General features: G+C 40.1%; 2 protein-coding genes across 2 annotated transcripts; both read right to left on the bottom strand.

Annotated features, from left to right (window-relative positions):
• Window positions 1–13,222: 13,222 nt before the first annotated feature.
• LOC141844869 (uncharacterized) lies at window positions 13,223–15,868 on the bottom strand. Its single transcript, XM_074732847.1, has 4 exons — window positions 15,384–15,868; window positions 14,025–15,279; window positions 13,376–13,935; window positions 13,223–13,244 (listed from the first exon to the last, which is right to left on the bottom strand). Exons 1-4 carry the CDS (start codon window positions 15,866–15,868, stop codon window positions 13,223–13,225), a joined length of 2,322 nt encoding a protein of 773 aa, XP_074588948.1.
• A 6,279-nt stretch (window positions 15,869–22,147) lies between these two features.
• Window positions 22,148–26,301, bottom strand: LOC141845501 (respiratory burst oxidase homolog protein B-like). The gene is made up of 10 exons (XM_074733556.1): window positions 25,489–26,301; window positions 25,237–25,396; window positions 25,104–25,152; window positions 24,917–25,030; window positions 24,032–24,850; window positions 23,729–23,940; window positions 23,550–23,652; window positions 23,415–23,485; window positions 22,536–23,110; window positions 22,148–22,451 (listed from the first exon to the last, which is right to left on the bottom strand). The coding sequence occupies exons 1-10, from the start codon at window positions 26,153–26,155 to the stop codon at window positions 22,342–22,344; spliced, it is 2,880 nt and encodes a 959-aa protein (XP_074589657.1). The 5' UTR covers window positions 26,156–26,301; the 3' UTR covers window positions 22,148–22,341.
• Between the last annotated feature and the right edge of the window lie 224 nt (window positions 26,302–26,525).

The raw sequence follows: 26,525 nt of genomic DNA, 5'->3' as shown, positions 1-26,525 counted from the left end.
ATATTAGGATAAAATAAATAAAAATTATTTACATAATGAGTAATATAAAAAAAACTTACCATTATGCTATCTTTTTTAAAGATTGCGCTAATCAACACACTACTAAGTCACCTCTAATAATCTATAGGAAAAAAGATAATGCAGTTAAAATATGACTTTAAGACAATAAATATATAACCAACAAAATAAATTAAAAATTTTATAAATCTATCTAGTAAATCAAAATTTGCATACTCTGAAGATTAAAACTAAATTTACAAATTAAAATGAAATATACACCTACACTTCAATATTCATATATTAAAATAAATTATTAATATTTTTTTAATTTAACCTAACTTACTCATCATGAAAAATCAAAATCATCATCGTCATCGTCGTCGTGGGCATGGTCATGGTCGTCATCATCATCATCATCATTGTCGTCTTCGTCTTCGTCTTCATCGTGATCATTTTCATGAATTTCACTTGTATCTATGTGTATCACTACTCCGTTGGGATCTTGTAATGTAGGAATATGATATTCCTCAGTTTGAAATGTGATTACAACTTCGTCTTTTTGATATGCAATATCTTGCCAATGTTCTTCAATTTTTTTCTATGCTTTTGTTTTACAAACAACAAACTAATCATTTTTGTCTCGTTTCAAACTAGGATATGAAACATAAAATACTTGAATTGCTTGTTGTGCCAACACAAATGGTTCATATCTTTTATATAATCTCTTATGATTGATTTCAATCAAATTATACCGTGGATGCACCTTCATCCCTCTAACAAAGTTAAACCAGTAACACATAAATAAAACAACTCATATTTCTGGACCTGAGTATTCCACCTCTATAATTGCATCCAATAACCCATAAAAATTATTACTTGCAGCTTCATCATTGGATAATTTAACACAAACACCACTATTCATTGTAGCCCTCCCCATTCCATATTCCTGAATATAAAATTATATCCATTTATGAAATATATTGGTTAAGTCCGTACTATTGCTTTTGGACCCCATGAAAGATGGAATAACAGATCTTGCTCAACATGAGTTTGATTAGCTTGAATCTAAAATCAAATTTCAAAATTAATTAAAAGTTAAAATATGTATAAATCAAATTTAAATTTTATACTCACATATATTTTGAACCATGATGCAAATTCTTCATCGCAGAAGCTATTAAACTCTTGTGTTGACATTTCAGAGTTTAAATTCTAAAAAATCCTATAAAAAATAATTATAACATAAATTATTTATGATCGAAGAAAAAAATATAAAATATATACTCACTCAAAATACGATGTTACTTCTGGATAATTCAGTAAAATATATGTATGGATTGCGCGTCATTCTTAACCAATTAAGTATCTCTCTTTACATGGTCCACTTGATCGACCAAAATAATTAAAAATTAAAAATGATGTTAAATTGGGATCAATAGAACCCTAATTATTTCTTTCTGCTTTTCGTCTTTTTCTTCGGACGGGAGGCTCAAAATAATATGATGCAAAAGTTGTTACTTCCTCCACAATGTATACATTAACAATAGGCTTCAACATATGCCTTATTTTTTACTTTTTTCTTCAGATGATGTAGAAATCTGATTGTAATAAAATAAATGTATTAGATATTAATATATATGAAATAACGAAGTATATATAAGTAATATGATTTTACCTTTCAAATGGATACATCCATTGAAAATGTACATGACCTCCAACTTTAGTTTCAAAAGGCAAGTAAACCAAAAGATGTTCTATCGAATCAAAAAATAAAGGTAGAAAGATTTTTTCTAAATTACATAAAATTATTAAAATTTCTCTCTCTAATGTCTCCATGTATGCAGAGTATCTCAAAATTGTTGAGCAAATATCATTAAGAAAAATGCTTAACTCCCCATACAAATTTTGGTAACAACTTCTTAAAAGTGATAGGAATAAGTCTTTTCATGAATATATGACAATCATGACTTTTTAAACTAATCAATTTACATTCCTTTAAATCGACACATCTTCCAAGGTTAGAGAAATAACCATCTGGAAATTTTAATTATTTCACTTATTCACAAAGAATACATCTCTGATCTCTATTCAATGTATAAACTGCCTTTAGTTTTAGTCCCCTATTACTTTCATCGACATTAAGAGTGGGTTTTTTTATAAAAGAGTTGCATATCTTTTCTTGCATTCAGATTATCTTTTTTTTTCCAGGGATATCCATAGCTGTATTAATCAGATTATCAAAAATATTCTTCTCAATATGCATTCCATCAAGATTATGATGAATTAAATGACTGTACCAATATAGTAAATCTCAAAATATACTTCGTTTAATTCATTTATGTATACTTCCATTTCATAAGGTGTACCATATGGATCTTCAATAACAGATGAAAAATTATACACTCTATACCAGATTTGTTAACCTATTAATCTCAATAGCGGGGGTGTTCTTTCAATTCTATTCTTTGTGAATTCTTCTTTATTCCTTCTGAAATTATGATTCGATGGTAAAAATTATCTATGACAATCAAAATAACTCAGCTTCTTCCCATATTTCAATCTGATTGATTTTGATCTCTCCATACATAATGGACATCCTAAAATCCCATCGGTATTCCATCCTAATAACATACTATAAGCCAAAATGTCATTTATGATCCAAAAAAGTGCAACCTTTATTATAAACATCTGATTAGTATGCACATCATAGGTAGGAAAACCTTCATTCCATAGTTGTTTCAACTATGCAATTAATGATTGCATATAAACATCTTTTAACTTCTTCAGATTTTGTGGACCAGACAAAACCAATGTTAAAACATATGTAGTGTTTTCATGCACATTATAGGTGAAAGATTATACAGAGTTACAATAATTGACCAACAAGAATAATTGCTTCCTAATTTACCAAATGGTGCTTCCTAATTTACCAAATGGAGCAAATCCATCAGTACAAAGACCTAACTGAATGTTTCGAGTTTCCTTCACAAGTTCAGGATATGTTCTATCAAAATTTTTCCACTGCTGTCCATCTGATGGATGACACATTGATCCCTCTTCTGTTTGATGAATTGCATACTAAGTCATGTGTTGAACAGTGACTTTTGATGCATAAAGTCTTTATAACCTAGGAGTTAAAGGCAAATAAAACAACTAAGTGTATGCTTTACGTTGTTGTTGACTCCTTCTAGTAGTCTTGTATCTAGCTTGATTACAGAATTTATAAACTTCTGCATTTTCATCATCACCTCAATATAACATACAACCATCTCTGCAAACATTAATTATTTCCACTGGAAGACCTAAGTCTTTGACGAGTTTTTTCATATTGTAATAATCATTGGGCATTATGTGATCACGTGGCAATGCCTCTCCAATAACTTGAACAAAATCATTAAAATAATTTTCAGATACATTATGTTCTACTTTGACATTCAACAGTCTTGTTGTAAAAGATAGTTTAGTGTGATTGTCATAACCAGTCCACAACGGTTCATCTGTAGCACTCAATAATTCTTGAAATTTGAGATATAGTTCATTATTCAAATTTTCACCAACTCTTGGTATTTCTTGTTAGACATCAAAACGACGTTGGGGGGGGGGGCTTGTGGTCCTTTGTTTGAGGGGGAATTGTCAGGTTGCAAGGGTGCAAAAATAGTCCCACATCTAAATTACATGGAAAAGATCATGGGGTTAAAAGGATGGAAAATATCTCCATAATGGTATGATATTGTCCACTTTGGGCCTAAACCCTCATGGCTTTGTTCTTGGGCTCTCCCCAAAAGGCCTCATACCAATGGAGATACTTTCCATCCTTTTAACCCATGATCTTTTCCATGTAATTTAGATGTGGGACTATGTTTGCACCCTTGCAACCCAACAATCCCCCCCTCAAACAAAGGACCACAGGTCCCTCCCAACGTTGTTTTGATGTCTGAATCCTCGACCCACCAGGACTTTTTGCCCATCAGTCCACCCGACCTACTAGGACTTCCCACCTAGCCGCACCTAAGACTTTTTGCCCCTCGGTCCACCCGACCTACTAGGACTTCCCACCTAGTCGCAACTAGGAATTTTTGCCCCTCAGTCCACCCGACCTACTAGGACTTCTCACCTGGTGTCTAGTCCTCTTGATTCAGACACGGGAGCACCCACTTCCTTTGTTTAAGGTTCAAACCACATGGTTAGATCTGGATCATGGCTCATCCGGTGGTTAGTCCGATGAAGAGCGGTCTCGCTCTGATACCACTTGTTAGTACCGATGGAATCAAAATATCTCCACAATGGTATGATATTGTCCACTTTGGGCCTAAACCCTCATGACTTTGTTCTTGAGCTCTCCCCAAAATGCTTCATACCAATGGAGATACTTTCCATTCTTTTAACCCCATGATCTTTTCTATGTAATTTAGATGTGGGACTATGTTACGTTTGCACCCTTGCAATCCAACATTTCTGTCTCCTCCAATGGTGATGCATAAGGAGTAAACATTTGTTTAACCATTAGAGAAAAACTAGAACTTGAACCACTCGGTTTAGTAATGAAATTCTGTACTGCTGCATCTGTTACCATCATCTGATATTGATTAAATTAATCATAATAACTCTGATCCCCCATAAGTGAGTATTGTATGTTTTGTCCATAATCCTCATCGCCTATGAACGGTTCACCATGACAAGTCTAATTATAGTAATTGGGAGTGAAACCAAATCTACAAAGATGTTCTCGAACTTTATCACACTGTAAAAATTTACCATTGTGGCATTTTCTGCATGGACATCTTATCTTATCTTTATCCATAAACTCAACATTACTTAAAGCAAACTCCAAAAATTATTCTAACCCCATAATAAATTCATCAGTTAAACCTTTACATTTAGATAAATTCTTTTTATACATCTAACTTCTTGCTTTCTGTATTTTTCTTGAACCCAAAAATTTTAACATATTAAAATATAATTCATTCTTACTTAATTGTAATAATTTTTATCTACTATAAATAAAAATTATTACAAATCTCCTCATCAATTGCATAAACATAATTAATTCCTACTAAATTATAATAATAAACACTAATATTCAAATAAATACAATTATAGCTAAATATTTTTATATTTTCAAAAATAACTATAATTATAAATACACCTAAAGTCGATGAACAAAAACGAGTATCTCTCCAAGTGCTTTACATCCACGCAAATTGCAAACCTGCACAAACAACATTATAAAATCAACACTTAAATTTAATATGCACAAACAAAAACTACAAAAGCTGAATTAGTTTCGAGTTTACCGCCAGTGACCACTGAACGCGGCAACCACCGATCATTGCCAACGCAGCGAAAACCAACCATGGTCAGTGGCTAACAACACCCATGGCCAGCGGTGACTGCGGACGGTTGTCCCAATTCAACGGCAGCCGACCAACTGCCAACTGCCGCCAGGCAGCCGGCGCAACCACTGGTCAGCGACCGGTGCCTTACGGATCGCGCCTGTTGGCTTGCAGGTCGCGGCCGCTGGCCCCATGGCCTGCGGGTTGCTGCCGCTGGCCCTTGCCTGTTGGCGGCCAGCTGGGCGTTGGCCAGTTGCGACCCACCGATGCAAGGGGTCGCGACCCGCCCTTGGCCACTGACACCGAAGCAAATCCGGCGTCGAGAAGCACATCCGACGTGCGCGAAGTGAGGAAGGGAGGAAGGGAGAAGCTTACCTAGCCTTAGACGCAAGGAAAACTTGGAGAGATCCAGCAGAAGCGACGACGGCGGTGATTGGCGACGACGGAGGCGTGCTGCGGGAAGTGAAAATGCGAGAAGGAAGAAAGGAAATAAGATCGGCAAATCTAGAGTTAATGCGAAAATTTGGCAATAAATTTCAAGTTTCGTCGCCAAATTGGCGACAAATTTCAAGTTTGGTCGCCAATTTGGTGACGAATTTGATTTTCGTCGTCAAAATTTGACGACAAATCAAGTTTTCGTCGCCAAATTGGCGACGATTTCTCTATTCATCGCCAATTTGGGCGACGAATAGAGAATTCGTCGCTAATTTACGAACGAATTTTTTTTTGCATCGCAAATTAACGATAAATTTTGCGATAAAAATATTTTGCATAACGAAATTTGCAACGAATTTAATATATTATAGATTTAGCATCAAAAATTTTTTCGTCATAAAATTTATTGCTAATTAGCTATGAAAATATTTTTCATCATAAAATATATTGCAAATTTAGGATAAAAAATTTTTGTCGCTAATTCTCGTCCCTAAAAAATCATTTTTTTTAGTGACCAATCTCAGACGAAATTGACAGATCAATATAAAACAAAAGGAGAAGTATTTCAACAATACACTACGTGATTTAAATATTATAAAAATTAGATACTTGAAATAAATATGAGAAATTCTGAACTCTATATCCACTATTCAATTAAAATCCGTTTATTTATTCACCTAATACATGTATACTCTCCACGAGGGAAGGGGACTGTGAAAAACTTGTGAGCCCCAAACTTGAAAAGCAGAATCTGAAACAAACAAACATACATATATACAGTTTCAATTCTAAGGCAATTAAATGGCATCTTTTATATTGAGACTCTGGTCTGATGAGGGGTGACAAGAATATTTCCAAGTCTCGAGGCTTCACCCTGACCTAGGTCTTGATATCAGAAGATCATTAGTTTAGTTGTCACATGTACGATAGCAATGTGAAGAGTGCAGCTAGATGAAGGCATTAAACAGATAATATCCTCCAGCAGATGGTGCAGGCATGCCACGCACGGTTTTGCTGCGTTCGAGGTTGCATGTCCCTTTTAGGGTTTATATATAGCAGTGCTACTCTACGTCATCAACCGAATCTTTGCCATACATCGGCTTCTACACGTACGTCCATACACATGCACGCTTGTTTTTGCTCTGTAGTGTTTTTGTTTTTGTTTTATAGCAGATATTCAGATCTTCATCTTAGCGATTCCATACGATCGGCCCTACGACCATTTATAAGGAGGTAAATCGAGAAACTACAATTGGTCATTAATTATGAGATTCAGTATCCCGATTAATTATGAGAGTAGTCCAAATTGGATTTTACAAACTAATTAAGCACGACTTCCCTAAAAGAAACCAAAAGAATTAATCAACTTAGTAATTAGGTTAGAAACCAAAAGACTTGTCACAAAAATACATGAAAATATATTCTTGAGAGTATTCTCTTGTAAGATGAGAATATTTTAGCTCTAAAAAAACTTATAATCTCTCTTACTTTGAAGTAATAATTTTTTTTATCAAGACATGCCCACATGACCTTGCCCCATGTCAATTAGGACTCTCAAGTGCCCCTACATAACTCGGCTTTTTAAGTTCCTCATCCTACTCAATCTAAAGAGTTCACATAATTTGACCTCCAAAATATATTGAACAACTTAATGAGGTGGAGGAACATTACAAAATTTTAAGATTCTATTTTTTGTAATTGGTGTTAAAATCATGTATATATTAATTGGACTTCCCTAATGCTCATAAATTTGTTCTAATATTAATTAAATTTATTTGTATCTTTTAAATGAGACAAATCATGCATGTACTCATGTCATAAGGAAATAGATGATCGGGTTGTTAGAAAATGAATGGTCATTTGACAAATAGTCTTTCTATATATAATCCGCTACTCCAGCGGCCTCACATGATCGCCTTACAACCATCTGTGAGGAGGTAAATCGAGAAACTGCAGTTAGCCATGACGAAGGAGGGTATTATTTCAACTTCATCGAGATTCGAATTCTTGCCCTCTTCTGCAACTCTACTTCTCGCCATTATCTCTTAATTATGTTGATAATAGATTATGTCAACTCTTATACTGTTCTAAGCATGTGATAGTGTCTCATGGTAACCGAATAAAATTAATGATTGGGGTGCTGAAGCATTAATAATAAATGCAACCTAACATGAATATTTAATATGATTTGGAGGTCCCCAGCTCACTTCTAGGGAACGCAATCAAAGGATGTTGGGCATCTGGATTGGCCGCTGTATGCGCTTCTCGATTTACACTGGTGGTCGGTAGGATTACCATAGACTGACTGGGATTTATCATTTTTTTTTAATATGATTTGGAGGCTCACCTTGCAAATCCACTATTACCACTCTTTGAAACAACAAAATGGAGCAAGCCTTTATATGAAAGGCTCACAATCTTCAAGGATAAATTGTTAGAGCTGTTGAAGTCGTTAGAGGGGGAGGGCTGGTGGTGAATAGTGATTCGCATTTCTTGTTCGTTCGTTGATTGTATGTTCATCAGAAAAGATTAATACGTAGAGGGAAATAAAATTACAAAGCATAACAACAAACACTAGAACACCTAGATTTTACATGGTTTAGAATGTTCGATATCTACTTCACGGTCTAGAGTCCTAGCACGGTCTAGAGTCCTAGCGATAGCATCGCTATTCTTCTTCCTTGTCTGACACCTTTAGAAGGTAGAAAAATGTCTTACAAAATATGTTCTTATAAGCAACACAAATCAAATACAAAAATAAAGATACAAATGAATACAATATAAATAAACTGTATAACTTTGTTTTGGTCATTGTTTGTTACTTGTAGATTGCTCCCTAAAAGTCTGGAATGCAGCAATATTCACCCACGAACCCTCAAGTATCAGTCTTATTGAAATCCTTATGAAAATCCTCTTTTATAAAGTAGTTATCATGATTGAAATCCGCCTAGCAATTGACTGATCACCATCATTCAAACATTGTTGTAGCTTTGGCAATCCAAAGCTGTTGGGATCCATTTGGTACGACATTATGCATGTTTACACATTTCACAAACATGCGTAGCGAAAAGAAAAATAATAACTAAAGCTAATTATTATAACACTCGCAACACACACATGTACAATATAATAGATATATGACATAATTGAAAATTTTAAATTTTAAAATAATGATTTATTCTATGTATACCTGACATATGACACTCAGCGGGAATGACATCAATCAAGCGGCTCTGTCGAAGTTCCGCCTCTACCAGTGATTCACACCAGATTCTCTTCCAAATGGCTTCTTAAGCCACAAGTCGTGTTATCATCTTCGGTACTAGCTGTCAAACAACAACGATCGATACAAGAGAAAACTCTAATATCGAAAACATGTAACAACACACGTTGCGTTTATTTTCGGGGTATTCTAACTATCGCCGACAATCGTGTTTCCGGTATAGTTACAGTAGTCAACCTTTGACCACCGATTTAGGATAAAAACTCAAAACTATTCCGACGAGTATGGAATGATCTTCGGAACCTTCATGAGTTTCCACGACAATCCCTAACAATAAGCCAGCAGCTGGATCCAACAGCGAATCCACTCCAACAACAACTTCAACGGTGGCAACAACTTTGGTAGTGGCTTGAGCTCCTCGACGGGCGTGGAAGAGGCTAATCAGGAGAAGGCAACAGGATCACCTCTTCCGACAGTCGAGTGCGGGCGAGAGAACCTAGTAGGGAGGAGCAATGGAGGCTCAAGAAGCTTCAAAGAAGAGGTGACGACGATCACTTCCTTCACACTGTCGGCAAACCCAAGAGTAGAGTCCGATCGAGATGGTGAAAGAGGTGGCTGGCGATGCTAGGGTTCCTCATGACGATGAAGGGAAAGGGGCTGGCGGCGCTAGGGTTCGCTCTTCCTTCTCCCACGCGGTCCAAGGTGGCCTTATAGTGCTCTCCTCGCGATTTTATTGCCGGTGGATGCGGGATCACGAGGAGAATCACGACCTTATCACCAACAGAAACGGAATCGCGAGGAAATTGCGATTCACACGTGCACGTGCGGCAGCCAAGCAGAGAGAACTGAGAAGAAGGAGAAATTGGGTTTGGCTTGAACTAGGCTTAACCTAGGGTTTACTGTAGCGAACCGATCCGGTTATTATAGCAAATCGGACTGAGCACTGTAGCAAATCGAGTTTAATGGGGTTTAAGATTTGAATGGTTGTAATTGATCCTAACCATTAGAATTTAATGCCAACCGTTTATTCCTTTTTGATATTATATATTAAACAACATCTTATTGGGTTTGGATCTAATCTAAAAACTTTATCCCCTATATCGATCAACTTAAGTTCGGTTCAAAAATAAACTAAATTGTTTTGTTTAGTTCAAAACCAAATCGTTTGGTTCAATAACCAAAACACCTTCAATTGAAACCAAACCAATTTTGTTCATTTCGTCTTTAAAAGATGAATTCCAGCATTGCTTTCGATATGTCAAAATCCTTTCCATCAGGAACCAAATCAATTTGGATTGTTTCATCTTCATAAGATTAAATCCATCATTTTTGTCCTTTGTCTAGTTCAATCAGACTTTCTTTCTCTCGTTCTGAGAATCCAATTCTCAAACTCGTTTTAAGTCCTTCGGATAAACTTGTAGTGTGTGTAACCTAATAGGTTTCTGACTATGTTGGTCGTCCATAATTAACCATTAATTACTAAACGATCATGAGTGACACCTAGTAGTACATCATGATCCTCAATTGACCGAAAAATCAATGATTGATTCCAGAACATCTTCTAAACCCTTCAGTAGCTCCAATTAAACGTGTCTCATTTCTTTTACCGTCTTATACCCGCTTGGTTCAGGACATGGTCTATGTGTCGGTCTCCACTAGGCTGACTACGTCACACCTAGCCCAAGCTGCTTTCTTGCCCTGTGGATTTAAGTTACTTGTATATGTGTCTAAGAGTACCGTACTCTTAACATGTAATACTTTGGCCAAAGACTTTTAGTAACAATCCTGACAAGCGGCCGCAGGGTATATGTCTCCTTTTCCAAGGACAGTGAATCCTCTGTGGGCTATTTAAACACTTTCGGACACTTCGACTTATACCCAATAATCTCGGATCCACACCTCATCGGAGATGCTTGCTTAAGATGTCAAAGTATAAGCCTCCATGACCAAGATGACTTGAATACCGCAAGTCAAAGGAAACTCACACTTAAGCTGCACTGAGATCTTCATTGGCATATGAATAGAACCATATGAAGTCTCAAGGCAGGTCACTCCAATGAACTGGTTACCTTTAATCAACATCCACGTTTAACTCTCAACATCCAATGTCTCCAGCAATGAGATCAGCTGCTTGGCTAATCAAGAAGTTTAAACGTGCTAGTCTCAACAGAATCGATGACGTCCATGCTCATCAATTCCTCGACTAAGGATAATTTCAATACATTTCAATTGCACATGTAGAGATGTAGAGATACTCACGAGTTGTGATCCAATCACAAATTCTTTCATGCTATGAATCCTATTGCGGACATTGAGTATTTGAGTCTAAGATCCATTCAAATACATATGAAATGTGCACTCAAATAGTGAATTACTATTTATCCAATAAATAGTATAACCGTAAGACGATTGTCTTAGGACACCCCTCAAATTTAACAGAAAATTCAATAGGAAATTAACAAGTGAAGAAGTCCAAGTGGGTCACGATTGATCGGACACTTGGTAGTTAAAAATTTAACAGGAAGTTTGCAAAGGCAAAGTACAAGTAGATTATGAAGGATCAAACACTTGACATGGGTAAGTCCAAGTGGGACAAGGTTAATTGGACACTAGGCAATGGTGGAAGTATTAATAGGTCATGGAGGATCAAATATTAAGCGTGAAAAAAGAAGTCCAAACAGATTAAGGTGGATTGTATGTTTGGCAATGGCGAAGTCCTTAAAAGTCAAAGTTGATCAAATATTAGACAAGAGATGAGAAGTCTAAACAGATCAAAAAAGATTAGATGTTTGACAATGGAGAAGCCCCAACATATTAATGTTTATAGGATGTTAGACATGAGATGAGAAGTCTTAGTAGGTTAAAATTGATTAGATGCTAAGCTGGTAAAGTTTAGTAGGTTGAAGTCAATATAATACTAGGCAAAGATGATGCCCTAGTAAGTCAGGATTAATCGATACTAATCGTACGAGGAAGTTTTAGAAACATAAGGGTCCTTTAGCATAAATGAATTCGGTGTGAATAATATTTTCAATACTTCTATAGAATTTATGCTTTAGTAAAAATTGATTGACGAAGAGTATCAGTCGACTATGAATAGTATTTTTGTTATAATGTTTCTACTATTCAGAATACAATTAAAATTACACATTAAAAATACATGAAGAAGATCATGGATTTATAAGATGAAAGATATCTCTATTGATATAAGGTCTTTTGGATAAAGTTCAAAAATAAAACTATTAGGGCTTAGGGTCAAAGTGGACAATATCATACCATTGTGGAGATATGTAGATCCATCAGTCCAACAAGTGGTATTAGAGTCATGGTCTAATAGAGCCATGTAAGGAACTTCAGAAAAAAAAAATGAAAGAGGTAGGGGAGGCCCGGACTATAGGAATAATGGTAAGGGAGCTCTCGGCCTAAGCAGGCAGTGCTCCAGGTAGTACACGTAAGGTGTGCACCCAGGGGCGGATCCAGAAATAATTTTTGGCGAGGGCTAATAAATTTTTTTTTACAATATAATAATCATTTCAAAACATTCTAAAATCATAAAACAATAGGTAAAGTTTCTAAATAAATTTGGCACATACTTATGGAGCAAGTTCTTAAGTAGTTGAATCAATGATGAGCATCAGTTACCCCTACTCCAAGACCTTGCCTTAACAATCTATTTTTGTTGAGAGACATGTAATATTATTGTAATAATATCAAGTTGAGTTTATTGTTTTCAGAATTAGATCCCACAATAATATACTCAAGCTACAGCTAGTGTTCTTTTTAAACCTCAAAAGTTATGTAACAAAGCTCTAAAATCTCTATTTCTTGACCTCTCGAACATTATGAACACATCCAGAAACTAACAAAATCCACTTGAATGCTAGTAGTTAGAAAATAAAATAAATATCAGCATGAATACAGTTCAACCTCACATAAATTTCAGCATTTAATAAGTAAAAAAATAGAATAAATAATTGCATGCCTTAATAATGCTTCAAGTAATCTTTACCACAAGATATCAGGTTGCAAAGCCGAAATTTGTGTTCTTCCACCAGCACCAGTGTCTTCATATTGTGACCTAAACAACCACTTTTAAAATTATATGAAGTGCAAAAGAAAATATGGAGCCAAGTAGCCAACATATAAAATCTTAAAAGTCATACCTCTTTTAGTGAATTAATGTAGCTTCATTTCACATATTCTTCACCTTCATAAGGTGTCAAAACTTCTCTTAGATATCCTCTAAAATGGACCTGTGAATATAATACACCATTTACATCTTATAGCAAAAGCAACTATATACAGAATAGCAAAAACAACCATATACAGAATAGCAAAAGAACATACCAGGACAACATATTAGTGTTGGCTGTGGTCTATAGACCTTGTGGTCTTCGGATAAGAAAGAGGAGGCAATTGCATCCTGCGACTTTTCATCTTTTGAAAACGTTGCAATATTTGTTCATTTTCAATTGTTGAAAAGATATCCTTCTCGATGTATACGACTAGACTGTCATTCATCCACTCGTCTCCCATTCTATTGCGTAAATCAGTCTTTATCGTCTTCATTGCAGAAAATACTCTTTCAACGGAAGCAGTCGCAACTGGTAGAACTAATGTCATCTCAATCAGACGATAAACCAATGGATAAGCTTGATTTTTTAGAGTTTCAACCATTTTCTGAGCAAGACTTCCCAAATCTTTAATTTCAGAAAAATTTGAATCTCGTCGTATATTATGAATGAAATTCTGAAGTTGTTGTTCAATAACTATACAATCATTAGTTGAGAAATCCTCAGGATATAAATCACAAAGTCGAACTAGTTTCTGAACATTGAATTCAGAAAAAGAATTTCTTGGATGAAGACATGCCATACACCTAAGCAATTCTGTGCCAACTTCGGAAAAGCGAGTATTCATCTCTTGTATAACTGAATCAACAACCTAACATTATAATTTGCAACAATAATAATTAATTAGTAAAGAAAATCTTATTAGCGAATATAATAATGTAAAATTTTTAGAAATAATACCTGATAGAAAATCTCCACACGATAATAATGCAAATTGGTGATAAGTTGCTTTCTGCGCCTGCTACGACCACCAACCAAACAATTATCATTCATATCCAACACTGGGATCTCATTCAACTCACAAAATGTATTGACTTTATCCATAATTGTATACCATCCTTCTTCCCTAAATATTTGAAATTGATCTTTCACACTTTCAATCAAACTTATGGCTTGGACAATATTTTGATCCTTTTGTTGCAAGACAAGTGACAATTCATGTGTCATTCCCAATATCATCTTCATCAAGTGCAATATGAAAACAAACTCATAATTCTCCATTTTCTGAATCAAACTTTTGGCAACCCCTCTACTATCAAAAGAACTAGAATCATCACAAATATTCTCCATAACTTGTATCACTGAAGGCCACATAGATAATAGACGAATCAATGTCAAATAGTGTGATCCCCAACGAGTATCTCCTGGCCTTGCTAAATTAGTTTCTTGATTTTCACCACTGCCAGTACTAATCTCTCCACCCTCTAACATTGCAACAATTCTATCATGTTCAATTTGTCTAAGTTGATCTCTCCTTTTACATGATGCTCCAGTCGTATTCACAATCATAGAGACATAGTTAAAAAAATCACTTACATTGATATTACTTTTGGCAACAGCAACAATAACTAATTGCAATTGGTGAGAAAAACAATGAATATATCTTGCATATGGATTTTCTTGCAAAATGAGAGTTTTCAATCCATTGAATTCACCCCGCATATTTGAAGCTCCATCATATCCTTGACCTCTTAACCTGGATAATGATAATCCATGTTTCACAAATAAAGCATCGATAGCATCCTTCAAAGAACGAGAGCTAGTATCAGATACATGTACAATTGCAAGGAATCGCTCAATCACTTGTCCTCTTTTGTTCACATATCTCAAAACAACTCCCATTTGCTCCTTCACTGAAATGTCTCGAGACTCATCAACCATTAAGGAGAAAACATTATTTCCAATATCTTCAATTATGGAAAGTGTGATCTCAGAGGTACAAGCGTGTGTAAGATCTTTTTGAATTGCTGGAGAAATCATTTGATTGTTTCCAGGAGCATTTTGATTAATAACCTTGGAAACTTCTTCATTTCGTTGACTGTACCATTGAAGCAATTCAAGAAAGTTTCCTCTATTTAAAGAATTACTTGACTCATCATGTCCACGGAAAGATAGTCCCTGCTTCAAAAGAATTTCAAAAGAAATCGCGTAACATCTAACATTACTGTTAAACGGGTACGATAAGAAACCTTCATATCTCGCCCATGTGCTCGTAATATATTTGAAATACCATGTCTTTGATCTTGAAAAGATTCAAACTGTATTCTAGCATTATTATGACAACTATCCACAACACCAATATGCAAATTAAATCTTTCTAATGCATTTTTCCAATTCACGAATCCTGTTTTTATAAAGACATCCTCTTTATATCGACCTCCTTTATTTGTTGGTTTAAAAAGATAACACCATAAGCAAAATGCCGCATCTTTTGATATGCTATATTCTAACCATGTATATATTTTATACCAACTTTCTTGGAAACTTCTTTCTTGATTACCAAAAGCTCTTTTTGGATACACATGCCCAATTGGTTGACAAGGGCCCCTAGTCAAGTACTCTCTTCGGACTTGATCTCGAATAGAAATATCAAATTCTTCAATTGACTTTCGTAATCCTGGATCACTAACAATATCATTTAAATCTAATTCGACATGAGATTGATTTTCCACAGCTTCACTAATATTAGGATCATTGGAAGAATCCTCGTTACGAAAACGTTTAGGTTTAAAATACCTCTCCATAATCTACATAAATAAATAACCCTAATCAATTTCTGATCAATGCATCAAACTTCCTAACTAAAACCAATTTACATTCAAGGTTTATCTCTATTAATCAACTAGAAGCAACTAGATTTTACCTCAGAATGGATTCACAGCTTTCCTCAGATTGAAGCCCAATCTAGCTCTAGATTCCTCTTCCTCTCTTCTTCCTTTTCACAACCGCAATCTCACTGTTCTGTTCATAGAAAATAGGGCAGCTTTATCATGCCGACACACAACAACGCATAAGGATCTAACCCTTTCAAAAATCCAACCAACTTAATAAGAACTTACCAGATTTGAAGCCCTAGCCTTCCTTGACGTAAAATCCAGCCTTTTCCTCCTTCTCAACCACACCAATTCCGTTCAAATTACAGCAACCATTCAAATCACAGCAACCAGCTGTGAAGGAAAAATTAATCAAAATCCTAGAAAATTGAAACCTATCCAACCCTAAATCTACCAAAACCCTTACCTATCTTCCTCTTTGATCTTGCTGCCAATCCGCCTCCCAACGAGTTCCTTAATCCTTGGACGCAATCAAAGGCGAAGTCAAAGGCTCCAAATCGCCCTTGCTGACCACCGGCGGGGCAAGCTCGACGGCGCCGGCGTCGGACGGAGGAGGAACCGCGAGGAACCCGAACCGCGAGGAAGGGAGGAGTGGCGGTGTCGGCGGCCCGCGGCGATGGCTTCGGCTGGTGAGGAAGACGGCGCGAGAAAGCAAAAGAGAGGTGGCAGGCGGCAGGCGATGGCAGCGTCGGGCGAAGATGAGGAGGAAACAGAGTGTCGGCGAACGGGCGAATAGGTTTCGACGTTTATTGGTTCTTAACGGGTTAACGGGTTGTATCCATTAAACTATCCTATAACCCCTTAATCGCATGCCTTAACTCCAGCGGGGCGCTCTGCGCTCAGCGATGTGCTCGCGGAGACGCAGAGTCGCGACTGAGCCATGAGGCGGCGACGCAGGCCACGCGGCGTTGGTGAAATCGCCGTCCCCGTCTCGCTGTCGCTGATCGCCTCTCCCAGTCTCCCTGCTGGCTGCTGCAGTGCGGCTCGCCTGCTCCAGACCTCCAGCCGGCCAGGCGCCAGCCCTCTCCAGCCCTCTCCACTCTCCAGCCCCCTCCAGCCCGGTGAAAATGCTGGTCCCAGTATTCCCCACAGGCGGCACTGGCGATCCTGGCGAGGGCTTCAGCCCCCTCCAGCCCTCGCCTGGATCCGCCCCTGTGCGCACCCAACCGCAGTGGAAAGGAGTGACCTCGATTGGATTATGGTGGTCCTTCATTTAAGAGAAGGATTGTTGGAAGTACAATTAAAGTCTTACATTAGAAATATGGAGAATATCATGAATTTATAAGATGGAAGATATCTCCATTGGTATAAGGTCTTTTAAATAAAGCTCAAAAATAAAACTATAAGAACTTATGCCCAAAGTGGATAATATCATACTATTATGGAGATATATGAATTCCATTGGTCCAACATCTGCTATAGTAACAACGAATTGATGAATTGTATCTGTCAAGTACTATAGTGTTTCTGCTACAGTGCAATCAATTGATTCACAATAAGAGTCGACTAATTACAACTATCGATTGTTTAGACATTAATCTATTGATAAACAATAATAGTCGATTGTTCATGGTAAATCAAATTTGGTAAGAGACATTATTTAAGTGCAACAATTGAATTCAATTGAGCAATCGACTGATAAATGAAAATCAGTCCTGACTTGAAGGTTATAAAGGGAGGGCTTCATGGAGATTTTTTCAGTTGGTTCTTAGGTGTTTTGGAGAAAAGTGTTACTGTATTTCCAAGGCAAATTAAAGAAACTAAAAAAACCTAAAGTAAAGTTTCATTAACGTAAACTTGTTATTTTCATTATATATACTTATATTTGTATCTTTGTTTTGTTTGTGTTGCTTTGTATAACAACAGATGTTTAAGAGGTTTCTCCACTTCTGAAAGTTATCCAACAAGGAGAGAGATAGTGGTGATTTCATTAGGATGATTGGCAATGGAGTAGGAACTAGGGCATCTGAAACATGTTAAATTAGTTCACTTTTGTTTTTGGTTTGTATTTGTTTTATATATATTTTTGTTGTGCATTAACTCCTTGTAGATGAGCACAACGAATGGCAATCAACGACGATCAAAGAATCACTATTCACCCCCTCTAGCGACGTCATCTATTCCAACAGTTTGAACTCCATTCATACGCCTAACATTTGATCCTCCTTAGTCTATCAAGACTTTACTCATACGTCTAACATCTAGTCCTTTATGACCTATTACGACTTCACCACATATCTAACATCCAATCTTCCATGACTTGTCAAGACTTCAACAGCGTGTCCGACATCTGATCATCCATGACTTGTCAAAACTTCCTTTCTCATGCCTAACATCCGATCCTTCGTGACTTGTTAGGACTTCACCTCATTATCAAGTGTCTAGTCAACTGTGATCCACTTGAACTTTGCCCTTGTCAATTTTTTGTTGGAACTTTCAACTGCTAAGTGTCTGATCAATCGTGATCCACTTAGACTTCGCTCTTGTCAACTATTTATTGGACTTTCAACTGTCAAGTATTTGGTCAACCATGATCCACTTGGATTTCTCCGTTGCCGACTCTCTGTTGAATTTTCAACTGTCAAGTATCTGATCAATCGTGATCAATTTGGACTTTTTCATTATCAAGTATTTGATCAATCATAACCTACTTGACATCTCGCTCAACCATCAAATATATTGATCAAATATCGAAACTCAACTCAACTTGAGCTTGGTCAACCATGACCGAGGACAATTGCATCAGCATAATCTTCTTAACCAAAACATTGAGATTTTGCAAACTCACCTCAAGCTTAACCCTAAATGAGATTTTGCAAGCTCTACTTGAGCTTGATCCTAATCGAGATTTTGCAAGCTATCTTTGAGCTTCCCTAACCAAGATTTATCTCAACAAATAGTCCTCATATATTTTTATTTTAAATGAAATTGAAAAACCATGGAGAGAAGATAAATTACTTAGAGCTTTAAATGTTGAAGTCTTTGGTATTAATATTGATGCAAACTCTAAATTTCCTTGGGCATTCTATCTTGATAAGCACAAGAGCTTTTGGATATTATTCATGAGTTCTTAGTACCCAAAGTAATCATAAAGCCTTATAAACCAAGGCTCCTACATTTATTAAAGCCATGCTACCAAGAAGTCATTGGTCTACCAAAGCTTTCTTAAAACAACCAAACTAACCATTAGGGGTTGATTTTTAAACCTTAGTCAACCAAGCAAGCTTTTCTTAACCTAATGGAACTATTTGGATGACATCCCAAACTCCATGACAACTCATCAACCCCCTTTCAAATATTTCAAACAATGTATATACCCAAAACAAACCCTAGATTACAACAACATAATTAATCACTCACATTTCTTTGGGTCTTCAATTCCTCAGTTTGGACTTCCAACTATCGAGTATTTTGAACACACCTCAATCTAGTCTTTAAACCCTAAAGCCCATCAAGCTCATCTTTTGATATGGCATCCCTATCCTCAAGTATATCGAGCGCCTTCTTGATTTGGATCACTTGCCTCGAATTCATCTTGCCTACTTTGAGTATCCCTTTCATTTGAGTTTTTTACCCTAAGTCATTAACTATTCAATTCAGATTGTCTAGCCTTGAGTACTAAGTCTCTCTAGTATAACTAAGTTTGCACACGTGACATTAACAACATCAATTGCATATCTAACTTAACTCATATGGTTAAATCATCAAATCAACACAGGGGAGGGATCATTTTCTTAATAATAATTATTACATCTAGAAATTTTTTACAAATATGCCGTAATTGGAGATCAACTCCCTCTACCGTTGCATCATTGCCCCGGGGACATCATTTTCTTAATAATAATTATTACATCTAGGACTTTTGTTAGGACTCTTATCTCTTTGGGTCAATACCTTTGAAAAAAAAAAAATTTAATCTTTTTAAATACAAGATTAGGAAAAATTTTGTGATTCTTTCTAGTCAAATTGTTAATAAGATAATAATTTAGCCAACTGACAACCAAATTCAATGTCTGTCACCTCTGGTTAGGTCTACACGGATAATAACACCATCCAAAAATCAACATCCAATCAAACAACCTGTTAAGAGAGAAGAGAAAGTGATCTGCTGCTCGATTTTGACTGGAAAATGAGTCAGCAACCAACCAACCAACCAAGCTTTTTTCAAAGGACCATAAATTTTCAACTTTGCCAGTTGAACACTGTCCCTTAACCTAACTTTGGGTTGCAGAAGTTGACCACCAGTGGATGTTTCATAGTTGCTCTCCATCACTTCTAGTGGCTATCTAAGAACCAATGATAGCTTCCAAAGTGAAGAGCCCCTTTCCCTTCATGAGAATATACTCTAGTTTTACACCTCTTGTTGCCACAAGCATCAAATGCAGTTTCAGAAGAAATTGGTTCCTTTGCTTGATTTTGACATGGAGAGTTGAGCAAGTGAATGGGCCTTCATAATGCTGTGAGTGGCATGGGTTCAGTGCGTCACTACGTGCGGAGCAGGCTGCTCTTTAGCTTTACCTGTCGATGAGGCCAGTGATTGCCTTTGCCCGGCCTACGTGACAGATTTTGATTAGTCTTGTATAGCAGATATGGTCAAAGGATGAGCTAATATGTTAAATCAAAAAGTCAATAGTCAATCTCAAGTAGATCGATGCCTCTCTACATCGGCCATTCGACCATTCCGATCTGAGCCGTCGCGGCTACTTGATCACTCGACTACTCAGTCTCTCGGCCATACGACCTCTCAGTCGTCTCGGTCATTCGGCCATACGACCTCTCAGTCGTCTCGGTCATTCGGCCATCCCGACCTAAGACGTCTCAGCTATTCGGTCTCGGCCATCTAGGTCTCAATCACTGGGTCTCAACCACTGGGTTTCGACCACTCCACCCCATTCCTTCTCGGCTACTCGATCACTCAGTCATTCTCGGTCATACGACCTCTCAGTCGTCTCGGCCACTCCATCCCTATCCCTTCTCGGCTACTCGATTACTCGACTACTCAGCCTCTCGGTCATACAACCTCTCAGTCATTTCGGCTACTTGGCCATCTCGACCTCGGCCGCTCAATCAATCCACCTCTTGATCACTCGGTCACTCAACTAATCCACCTCTTGATCACTCGGCCACTCACTCACTGCTCAACAACTTGGCAGCCTGGCTCTTGGATGTCTCAGTTCCTCCACCTCTCGTCCTCTCCGAATCCTTCAGTTAAGCGGCCTTTCGGTCCACTCGGTCTCTTCACACTCCATCTCCGCCACTACCCCTACCTCACACAGAAACTGTCAAAATCTCCCAAGTGTGCGAGGTCTATCAAGGGATCAAGGTGATTATGAGGTTATCAGGTCCGATTCCCTAGATCCCCTCGTGCCTACGCATATATACAACCAAAAGGTAAGAATAATTCAGTACTGTCAAGTCATAGGACGGTTACGAGATTGACAAACTTTGTCCTCCAGATGCCTCATGTGGGAACCCCATGTCAACAACCTGCAGAATTGGTCTCCTCGGCCCTAGCAAAGGTCTTCTCTCAGGTAGACGTGGAGATTCCTTTCTCGTAAGTATATAAATCCTTTCATAGATATGAAAACTTTCTCTCAGCTAGTTCAGCAACTTCACATACTTTTTTTTTCTTCTTCTACCAAGATTGACTTGAGCGTCGGAATGATTTATCGATGAGAATCCCCGACACCTATCTAATCTGTTCATTCAGTTTCTTTTCAAATCCCTTCATATTGAGGTAGGAGCAACTGTCTGTGAATTGGAGTTTTTTTTTACTATTGACTTGACTGTCCATGATATCCTGCCGGAACACCTGCCTTTCTCACTTAATTCGATCTGATCAAGGGAAATCGATGGAATCTGAGCTGATGTAAAAAGAAAAAAGTTCTCTCTATTTTTATGACTTGAAGTGCTTTATTTTGGTCCACTAGACAGATAACATGGGACTTCAGTCTTGCTTAATTCGATCTGATCAAGGGAAATAGATGGAATGGAATCTGAGCTGATGCAAAAAGAAAAAAGTTTTCTCTATTTTTATGACTTGAAGAAGTGCTTTATTTTGGTCCACCAGACAGATAACATGGGACTTCAGTCTTGCTCCTCACTGGGAGCCAGTTAGAACCCCACTGATGTGCTCAGGTCACCAGCCACTCCAAGGAATAGTTTATCATAGACATTAACCTAAAAGAAAGAGAAAAAGACAAAGAAGCATTTGATCAAGGAAAATATTGGTGACAAATGCTGTGTAACTCCAATCAATATCTTATGATCGACTCATCCTACATTCTCTTTCGTTGTCAATCTTAATATCTTATTCAGATCAAAAGGCTTTCAGATATGGGTAATATTTATCGATCGTGAGATTACTGAATGAGTACGTGCTTCTAAAAGTTTTCTTTGTGGAAGTCAAATTTGGTGCTGGTCCGCCGTGAGAAATCCGTGGACAGCTGCCGGAGCTCCTTCGTCAGCGCCGGGGCGCCGCAGTAGAACACGCCTGCAGGCAGATTGAGAAGAAAATGAAGGATGAGACATTGCAGGAGATGATCGGAGGGAGAAAAGAGAGTTGTTGGGTGCGGACCGATTCGCTGGTCGCGGTGGTTGAGGGCGATGCGCTTGAAGACGTTGCGCCAGTTGGGGCGGGCGAAGTGGGACTTGACGCGGGTGCCGGAGACGATGTCGAGGCCGTTCTTGGCGTGGTTGAGCGACTGCAGCATGACGATGAGCGCCGACCGGGCGTCTCCCTCCTCGTACACGCTGGTGCAGAAGTTGTGCAGCTCGATGACGCCCTTCTTGTCCGTCTCCGCCACCTCGTTCATCACCCCCCGGAACCACTCGAACGACCCCTGCTCCCGCGTCACCCAGTAGAAGTACGCCCGCCGCGTCTTGAAAGACGACGACCACGACGACGACAGCGTCGTCCCCGCGTGCCTGCTTCCGCCGCCGCCGCCGCCGCCCTCCCCGGTCTCGGAGGAGAAGGACCCGTCGTCGTCGCTCTCCTCGGGCTCCAGCCGCTTCATGTTGTTGACGATGTCCTTGACGATGCTGATGAAAGGGGTAGCGCCGATGCCCAGCCCCACGAGCAGCACCACGTCGTACTTCTTGTACTCCTGGGCCGGAGCACCGTAAGGCCCATCGATCAACACCTTCGGAAAGCTGCAAAGCCATCAACTGCGTTGAGCAAGTCATAAAATGCATAATTTACTCGCCGATGAATTGATAGACATCGATCGATTGCGATGGCAAGACAGTGGGGACAAATTATTTGTTGTTCCTATCATTAGTACATGTATAATTAATTGGGACGGAGGAGACGCAAAGATCAAGGCCGCTAGGATGAGGGAGCAACAGCGACAGAATAGAAGGCGATGGAAGGACGAGGAGAAACCGTCAAAGACAGAGCAGCATATTCTTCTCTACTTGTCGTATGCCTGATCTTATCAACGTCTAAATTACTTACATGAGGCTGTTGTTTCTGTCGTAATCCGACCTCAGAAGGCCGCTCTGTCCACTTGCCGGTGGCTGACACACCTGCAGATAACCATAGAAGAGATGATGATGAAACTACGCCACAGACAAGTCAAGCTTCGTCTACCTCAGAGAAAACGGCTTTGAGCTGCCTAGTCCAGTCGCCGATTGTCCGTATGTGGACGCTGATGTAGTTGTCCTGCGGGGCCGACGTGATGGAGAATGGGTGCCTGCGCTTTGACGGACGGCAAGAGCAATTATTGATGGAGAACAAGATTGATTCGCAGGCGTGGCTTGGAAATATACCATTGGAAAGGAGAGACAGCAGCGCAGTTGACGAAGATGTATTGTCCGCTTCTGTACTTGAAACCTTGAGGTTTGGACATTTGAAGAGTCAAAACGTTGCCCGGGTACACCGCCACCTTCAAAATTTTGACCGGCCGCACGCTGGACCGAAGCGCGCGGATCAATCGCTCGCTGCCGTAGAGGATCACCGGAATCGCCAAGTACATCCATGTCTGCAAATTGATGTTTTTATTTATCAGTGAATGTGGTCGAGCAAGGAAGGAGGAGGCTGAAATTGGGCAGCAGGTTTGTGGTCTCGCCTACCGTCTTCTTGTACCATTCCTTGGTGAGGTAGAGGAAGGTTCCGTGGACGATGAGGAGGACGTAGACGACGACGAAGAGGTGGTGGGAGTACCAGAAGGCGTTGAAGCCGGTGAGGCGGTTGAAGGGGAAGGGCAGGCGGAGGCGGTTGCGGCGGAACCAAGGAGTGGCGAGCGTGAAGGCGATGGCCATGAGCACGACCATGACAACCCCGGTCCACCCCTCCGTGCCCTTCACGAACCACCAGTAGTCACCGGGTTGCGAGTCGCCGAAGAAGGGCCGCATAGGCTGGTACTCCTGGTTCGTCGCGTGGAGCATCCGCGGGAAGTCGCACGTCAGATGCGAGATGGCGTGGAGGCAGACTCCGACGGCGACGCCCGCAGCGATGACCTTGTGGAAGTTGAGGTTGTCGTCGAAGGGCAGGGCCTTGCCGAGGAGAGTGTGGGCTCGGAGCCAGGTGATGGCGTTGCGGCAGACGGGGAGGAGGATGAGGGCCATGTTGAACTTGAGGGTCTCGGCGCCGCCCTTGGCCACGCATACGCAGTAGCCCATGACGTCGTACACTGCCCGACGCCGGTACTGGACGAATTTCCAGCAGAAAAGGCCGGCGCAGGCACAGAGCCACAGCGCCACCACCCACACCCGCTTCCAGTGGTCCTCCAGGAAGTAACGCACTTCACGATACCACCGCACCAGGGGATTCGGCTCCCTCGTCGGCCGCAGCTTCTGGCTGAGCATCTGGCTGAGATTTCGACTGTTTGTGGTGCCGATCTGCGCCGAGTAGGTCGGTCCTTGGATAAGCAGCATCTCCAGGTTGTATATCTGAAATCATCACCCCCCCGTCAGTAGCTCGATCCACAGCGTAATTGATCACAAGGCATGCTTTACCTCAATGTATCCCAGATTGTCCGGGTCCAATTCCTCCATGATCAGCGCAGCGTACTCCTCCGCTTGCTCCTGAAGCTTAGAGAGATTGTTGGCCGAAGCGCTCAGCAAGATAATCTGCTTGCAAATTGTTTGTTGGCTGAATCAATTAACAAATAATTGATAGGGCAATGCTCGAGTACTCGCTTACCTCTTTCACTTCCTCCTCCGTGATTCTTCCGTCTGCGTTCTTATCAACCCTGTGAATTGGATGAGCGAATTAGGACTAGTGTCTTTTGCAAAGTTGGGAAAGGTGGAAAACAGAGGATTAGTTCAATATTTACATGTCAAAGAAGGTCTGAAGCCTGGAATCGAAACTCTGATCAGAAATCTGGTCCCAAAACTCTTTCAGCTCAGATTTTGTGATCTTATCGCCGATTATGTGTCTCCTCCTCGTCAATGCATCGAACAGCTCCCCAGCAAACTCCTTGGAATCCTTCATTCCTGTGGATCGAAAATTTCAAGATTTTTTAATCAAGAAGAAACGTTTCTTTCTGGAGGAGAAGAAAAGAGCGGGGATTTGATAGAGAACGGACCGATGCACTGGCCGAAGCGAGAGCGGTGAAGCATGCCGTCGACGGAAAGCTCTTGGAAGCGCTTTTCGACGGCCGTCCATCCGGCGGCCCCTTCAGCCTTGCTGATGAACTTGAGGCCTCGGAGGGCGTGCGCAGCGGCTGTCTTGTTGCGGTCGAGCTTCCCCGGCCCCTGCCGCCGCGTGAACGACGCCAGCCGGCGGAGCTCCTGGGACACCTGCTTGAACTTGTACGAAGCCGTGCGAATCATCGACTTCCCGAGCCCGGCGCGTCTCTCCAGCTCCTTAGCCAGCGCAGCCACTTCCGGGTCCGCCTCCACGTCCCCGCCGCCGGTCGCCGCCGCCTTCAGGCTGTGGAATGCCACCTCGTCGTCGCGCACGTCCAGGGTGATCTCCACATACGTCTCATCCTCCTCCTCCGCTTCCTTATCGCTCTTCACCTTCCCGAAGGAGGAGGCCGGCGAGGCCGGGAGGCTGAACCGGGCGGGGCTCCTCCTGCCGCCTCGTCCGTCGAGCGGGCTGCCCAGGGGTCCACTGAAGGAAACTCCTGGGCTCTCCACCTCGATCCCATCCACGGAGCTCTCGCCGCCCCTTCCGTCCTTGCTCGACGCCACAGTACTCCTCATCTCCGATCTCAAGCCTGCGCCTCCACTCTCCACCAAATCCTTCATCACCAACCCAACGACTCCATCAACCTCCAAATCTCTACAACGACAACCGACGATGAAGCAGAAGCAGAAGCAGCCACTCGGATGAGCAAAATCGTGGCTTCGCTCCCGGCGGAGGGACGGAAAGGCAGTGGCGGCTCTGCTCTTCCCACTTTATCCTATCTATTAATTAAATAACTTCCCAGCGTGGGAGTAAGTAGTGCTTTCCAAGCCGGGAACCGAATCGAATCGAACCGGACTAATTAAACCCGGTCCATGTGGTAGGTAAGGTTAATTCTATACACGTCAGCAGAGAGAGTCCACCGTTAGCTGCGTGCGGTGTTTGACTGGAAAGGCTCCACTGGGTCGGCCGGCTGGTTCTTGGCTTTGAGAC

This window comes from Curcuma longa, chromosome 14 (assembly GCF_044706935.1).
Source record: "Curcuma longa cultivar G26 ecotype Majalengka, Jawa Barat chromosome 14, ITB_CL_G26_1.1, whole genome shotgun sequence".
NCBI classification, from domain to species: domain Eukaryota; kingdom Viridiplantae; phylum Streptophyta; class Magnoliopsida; order Zingiberales; family Zingiberaceae; genus Curcuma; species Curcuma longa.
The sequence above is the reverse complement of the archived record's forward strand: the minus strand, read 5'-3'. Positions and strand labels throughout refer to the sequence as shown.

Bases quoted from the DNA above. Each gene is read 5' to 3' on its own strand.
- LOC141844869 (XM_074732847.1), bottom strand. From the start codon at position 15,868: ATGGAGAGGTATTTTAAACCTAAACGTTTTCGTAACGAGGATTCTTCC. The intron at 13,936-14,024 runs GTATTATTTCTA...TTATAATGTTAG, and splicing joins GTGTGGAGATTTTCTATCAG to GTTGTTGATTCAGTTATACA. The intron at 13,245-13,375 runs GTCTATAGACCA...TTATATTCACAG, and splicing joins TCTTATCCGAAGACCACAAG to GTCCATTTTAGAGGATATCT.
- LOC141845501 (XM_074733556.1), bottom strand. From the start codon at position 26,155: ATGAAGGATTTGGTGGAGAGTGGAGGCGCAGGCTTGAGATCGGAGATG. The intron at 24,851-24,916 runs GTAAAGCATGCC...TGATGATTTCAG, and splicing joins ACAATCTGGGATACATTGAG to ATATACAACCTGGAGATGCT. The intron at 23,653-23,728 runs GTATATTTCCAA...GTCAAAGCGCAG, and splicing joins GCTGTCTCTCCTTTCCAATG to GCACCCATTCTCCATCACGT.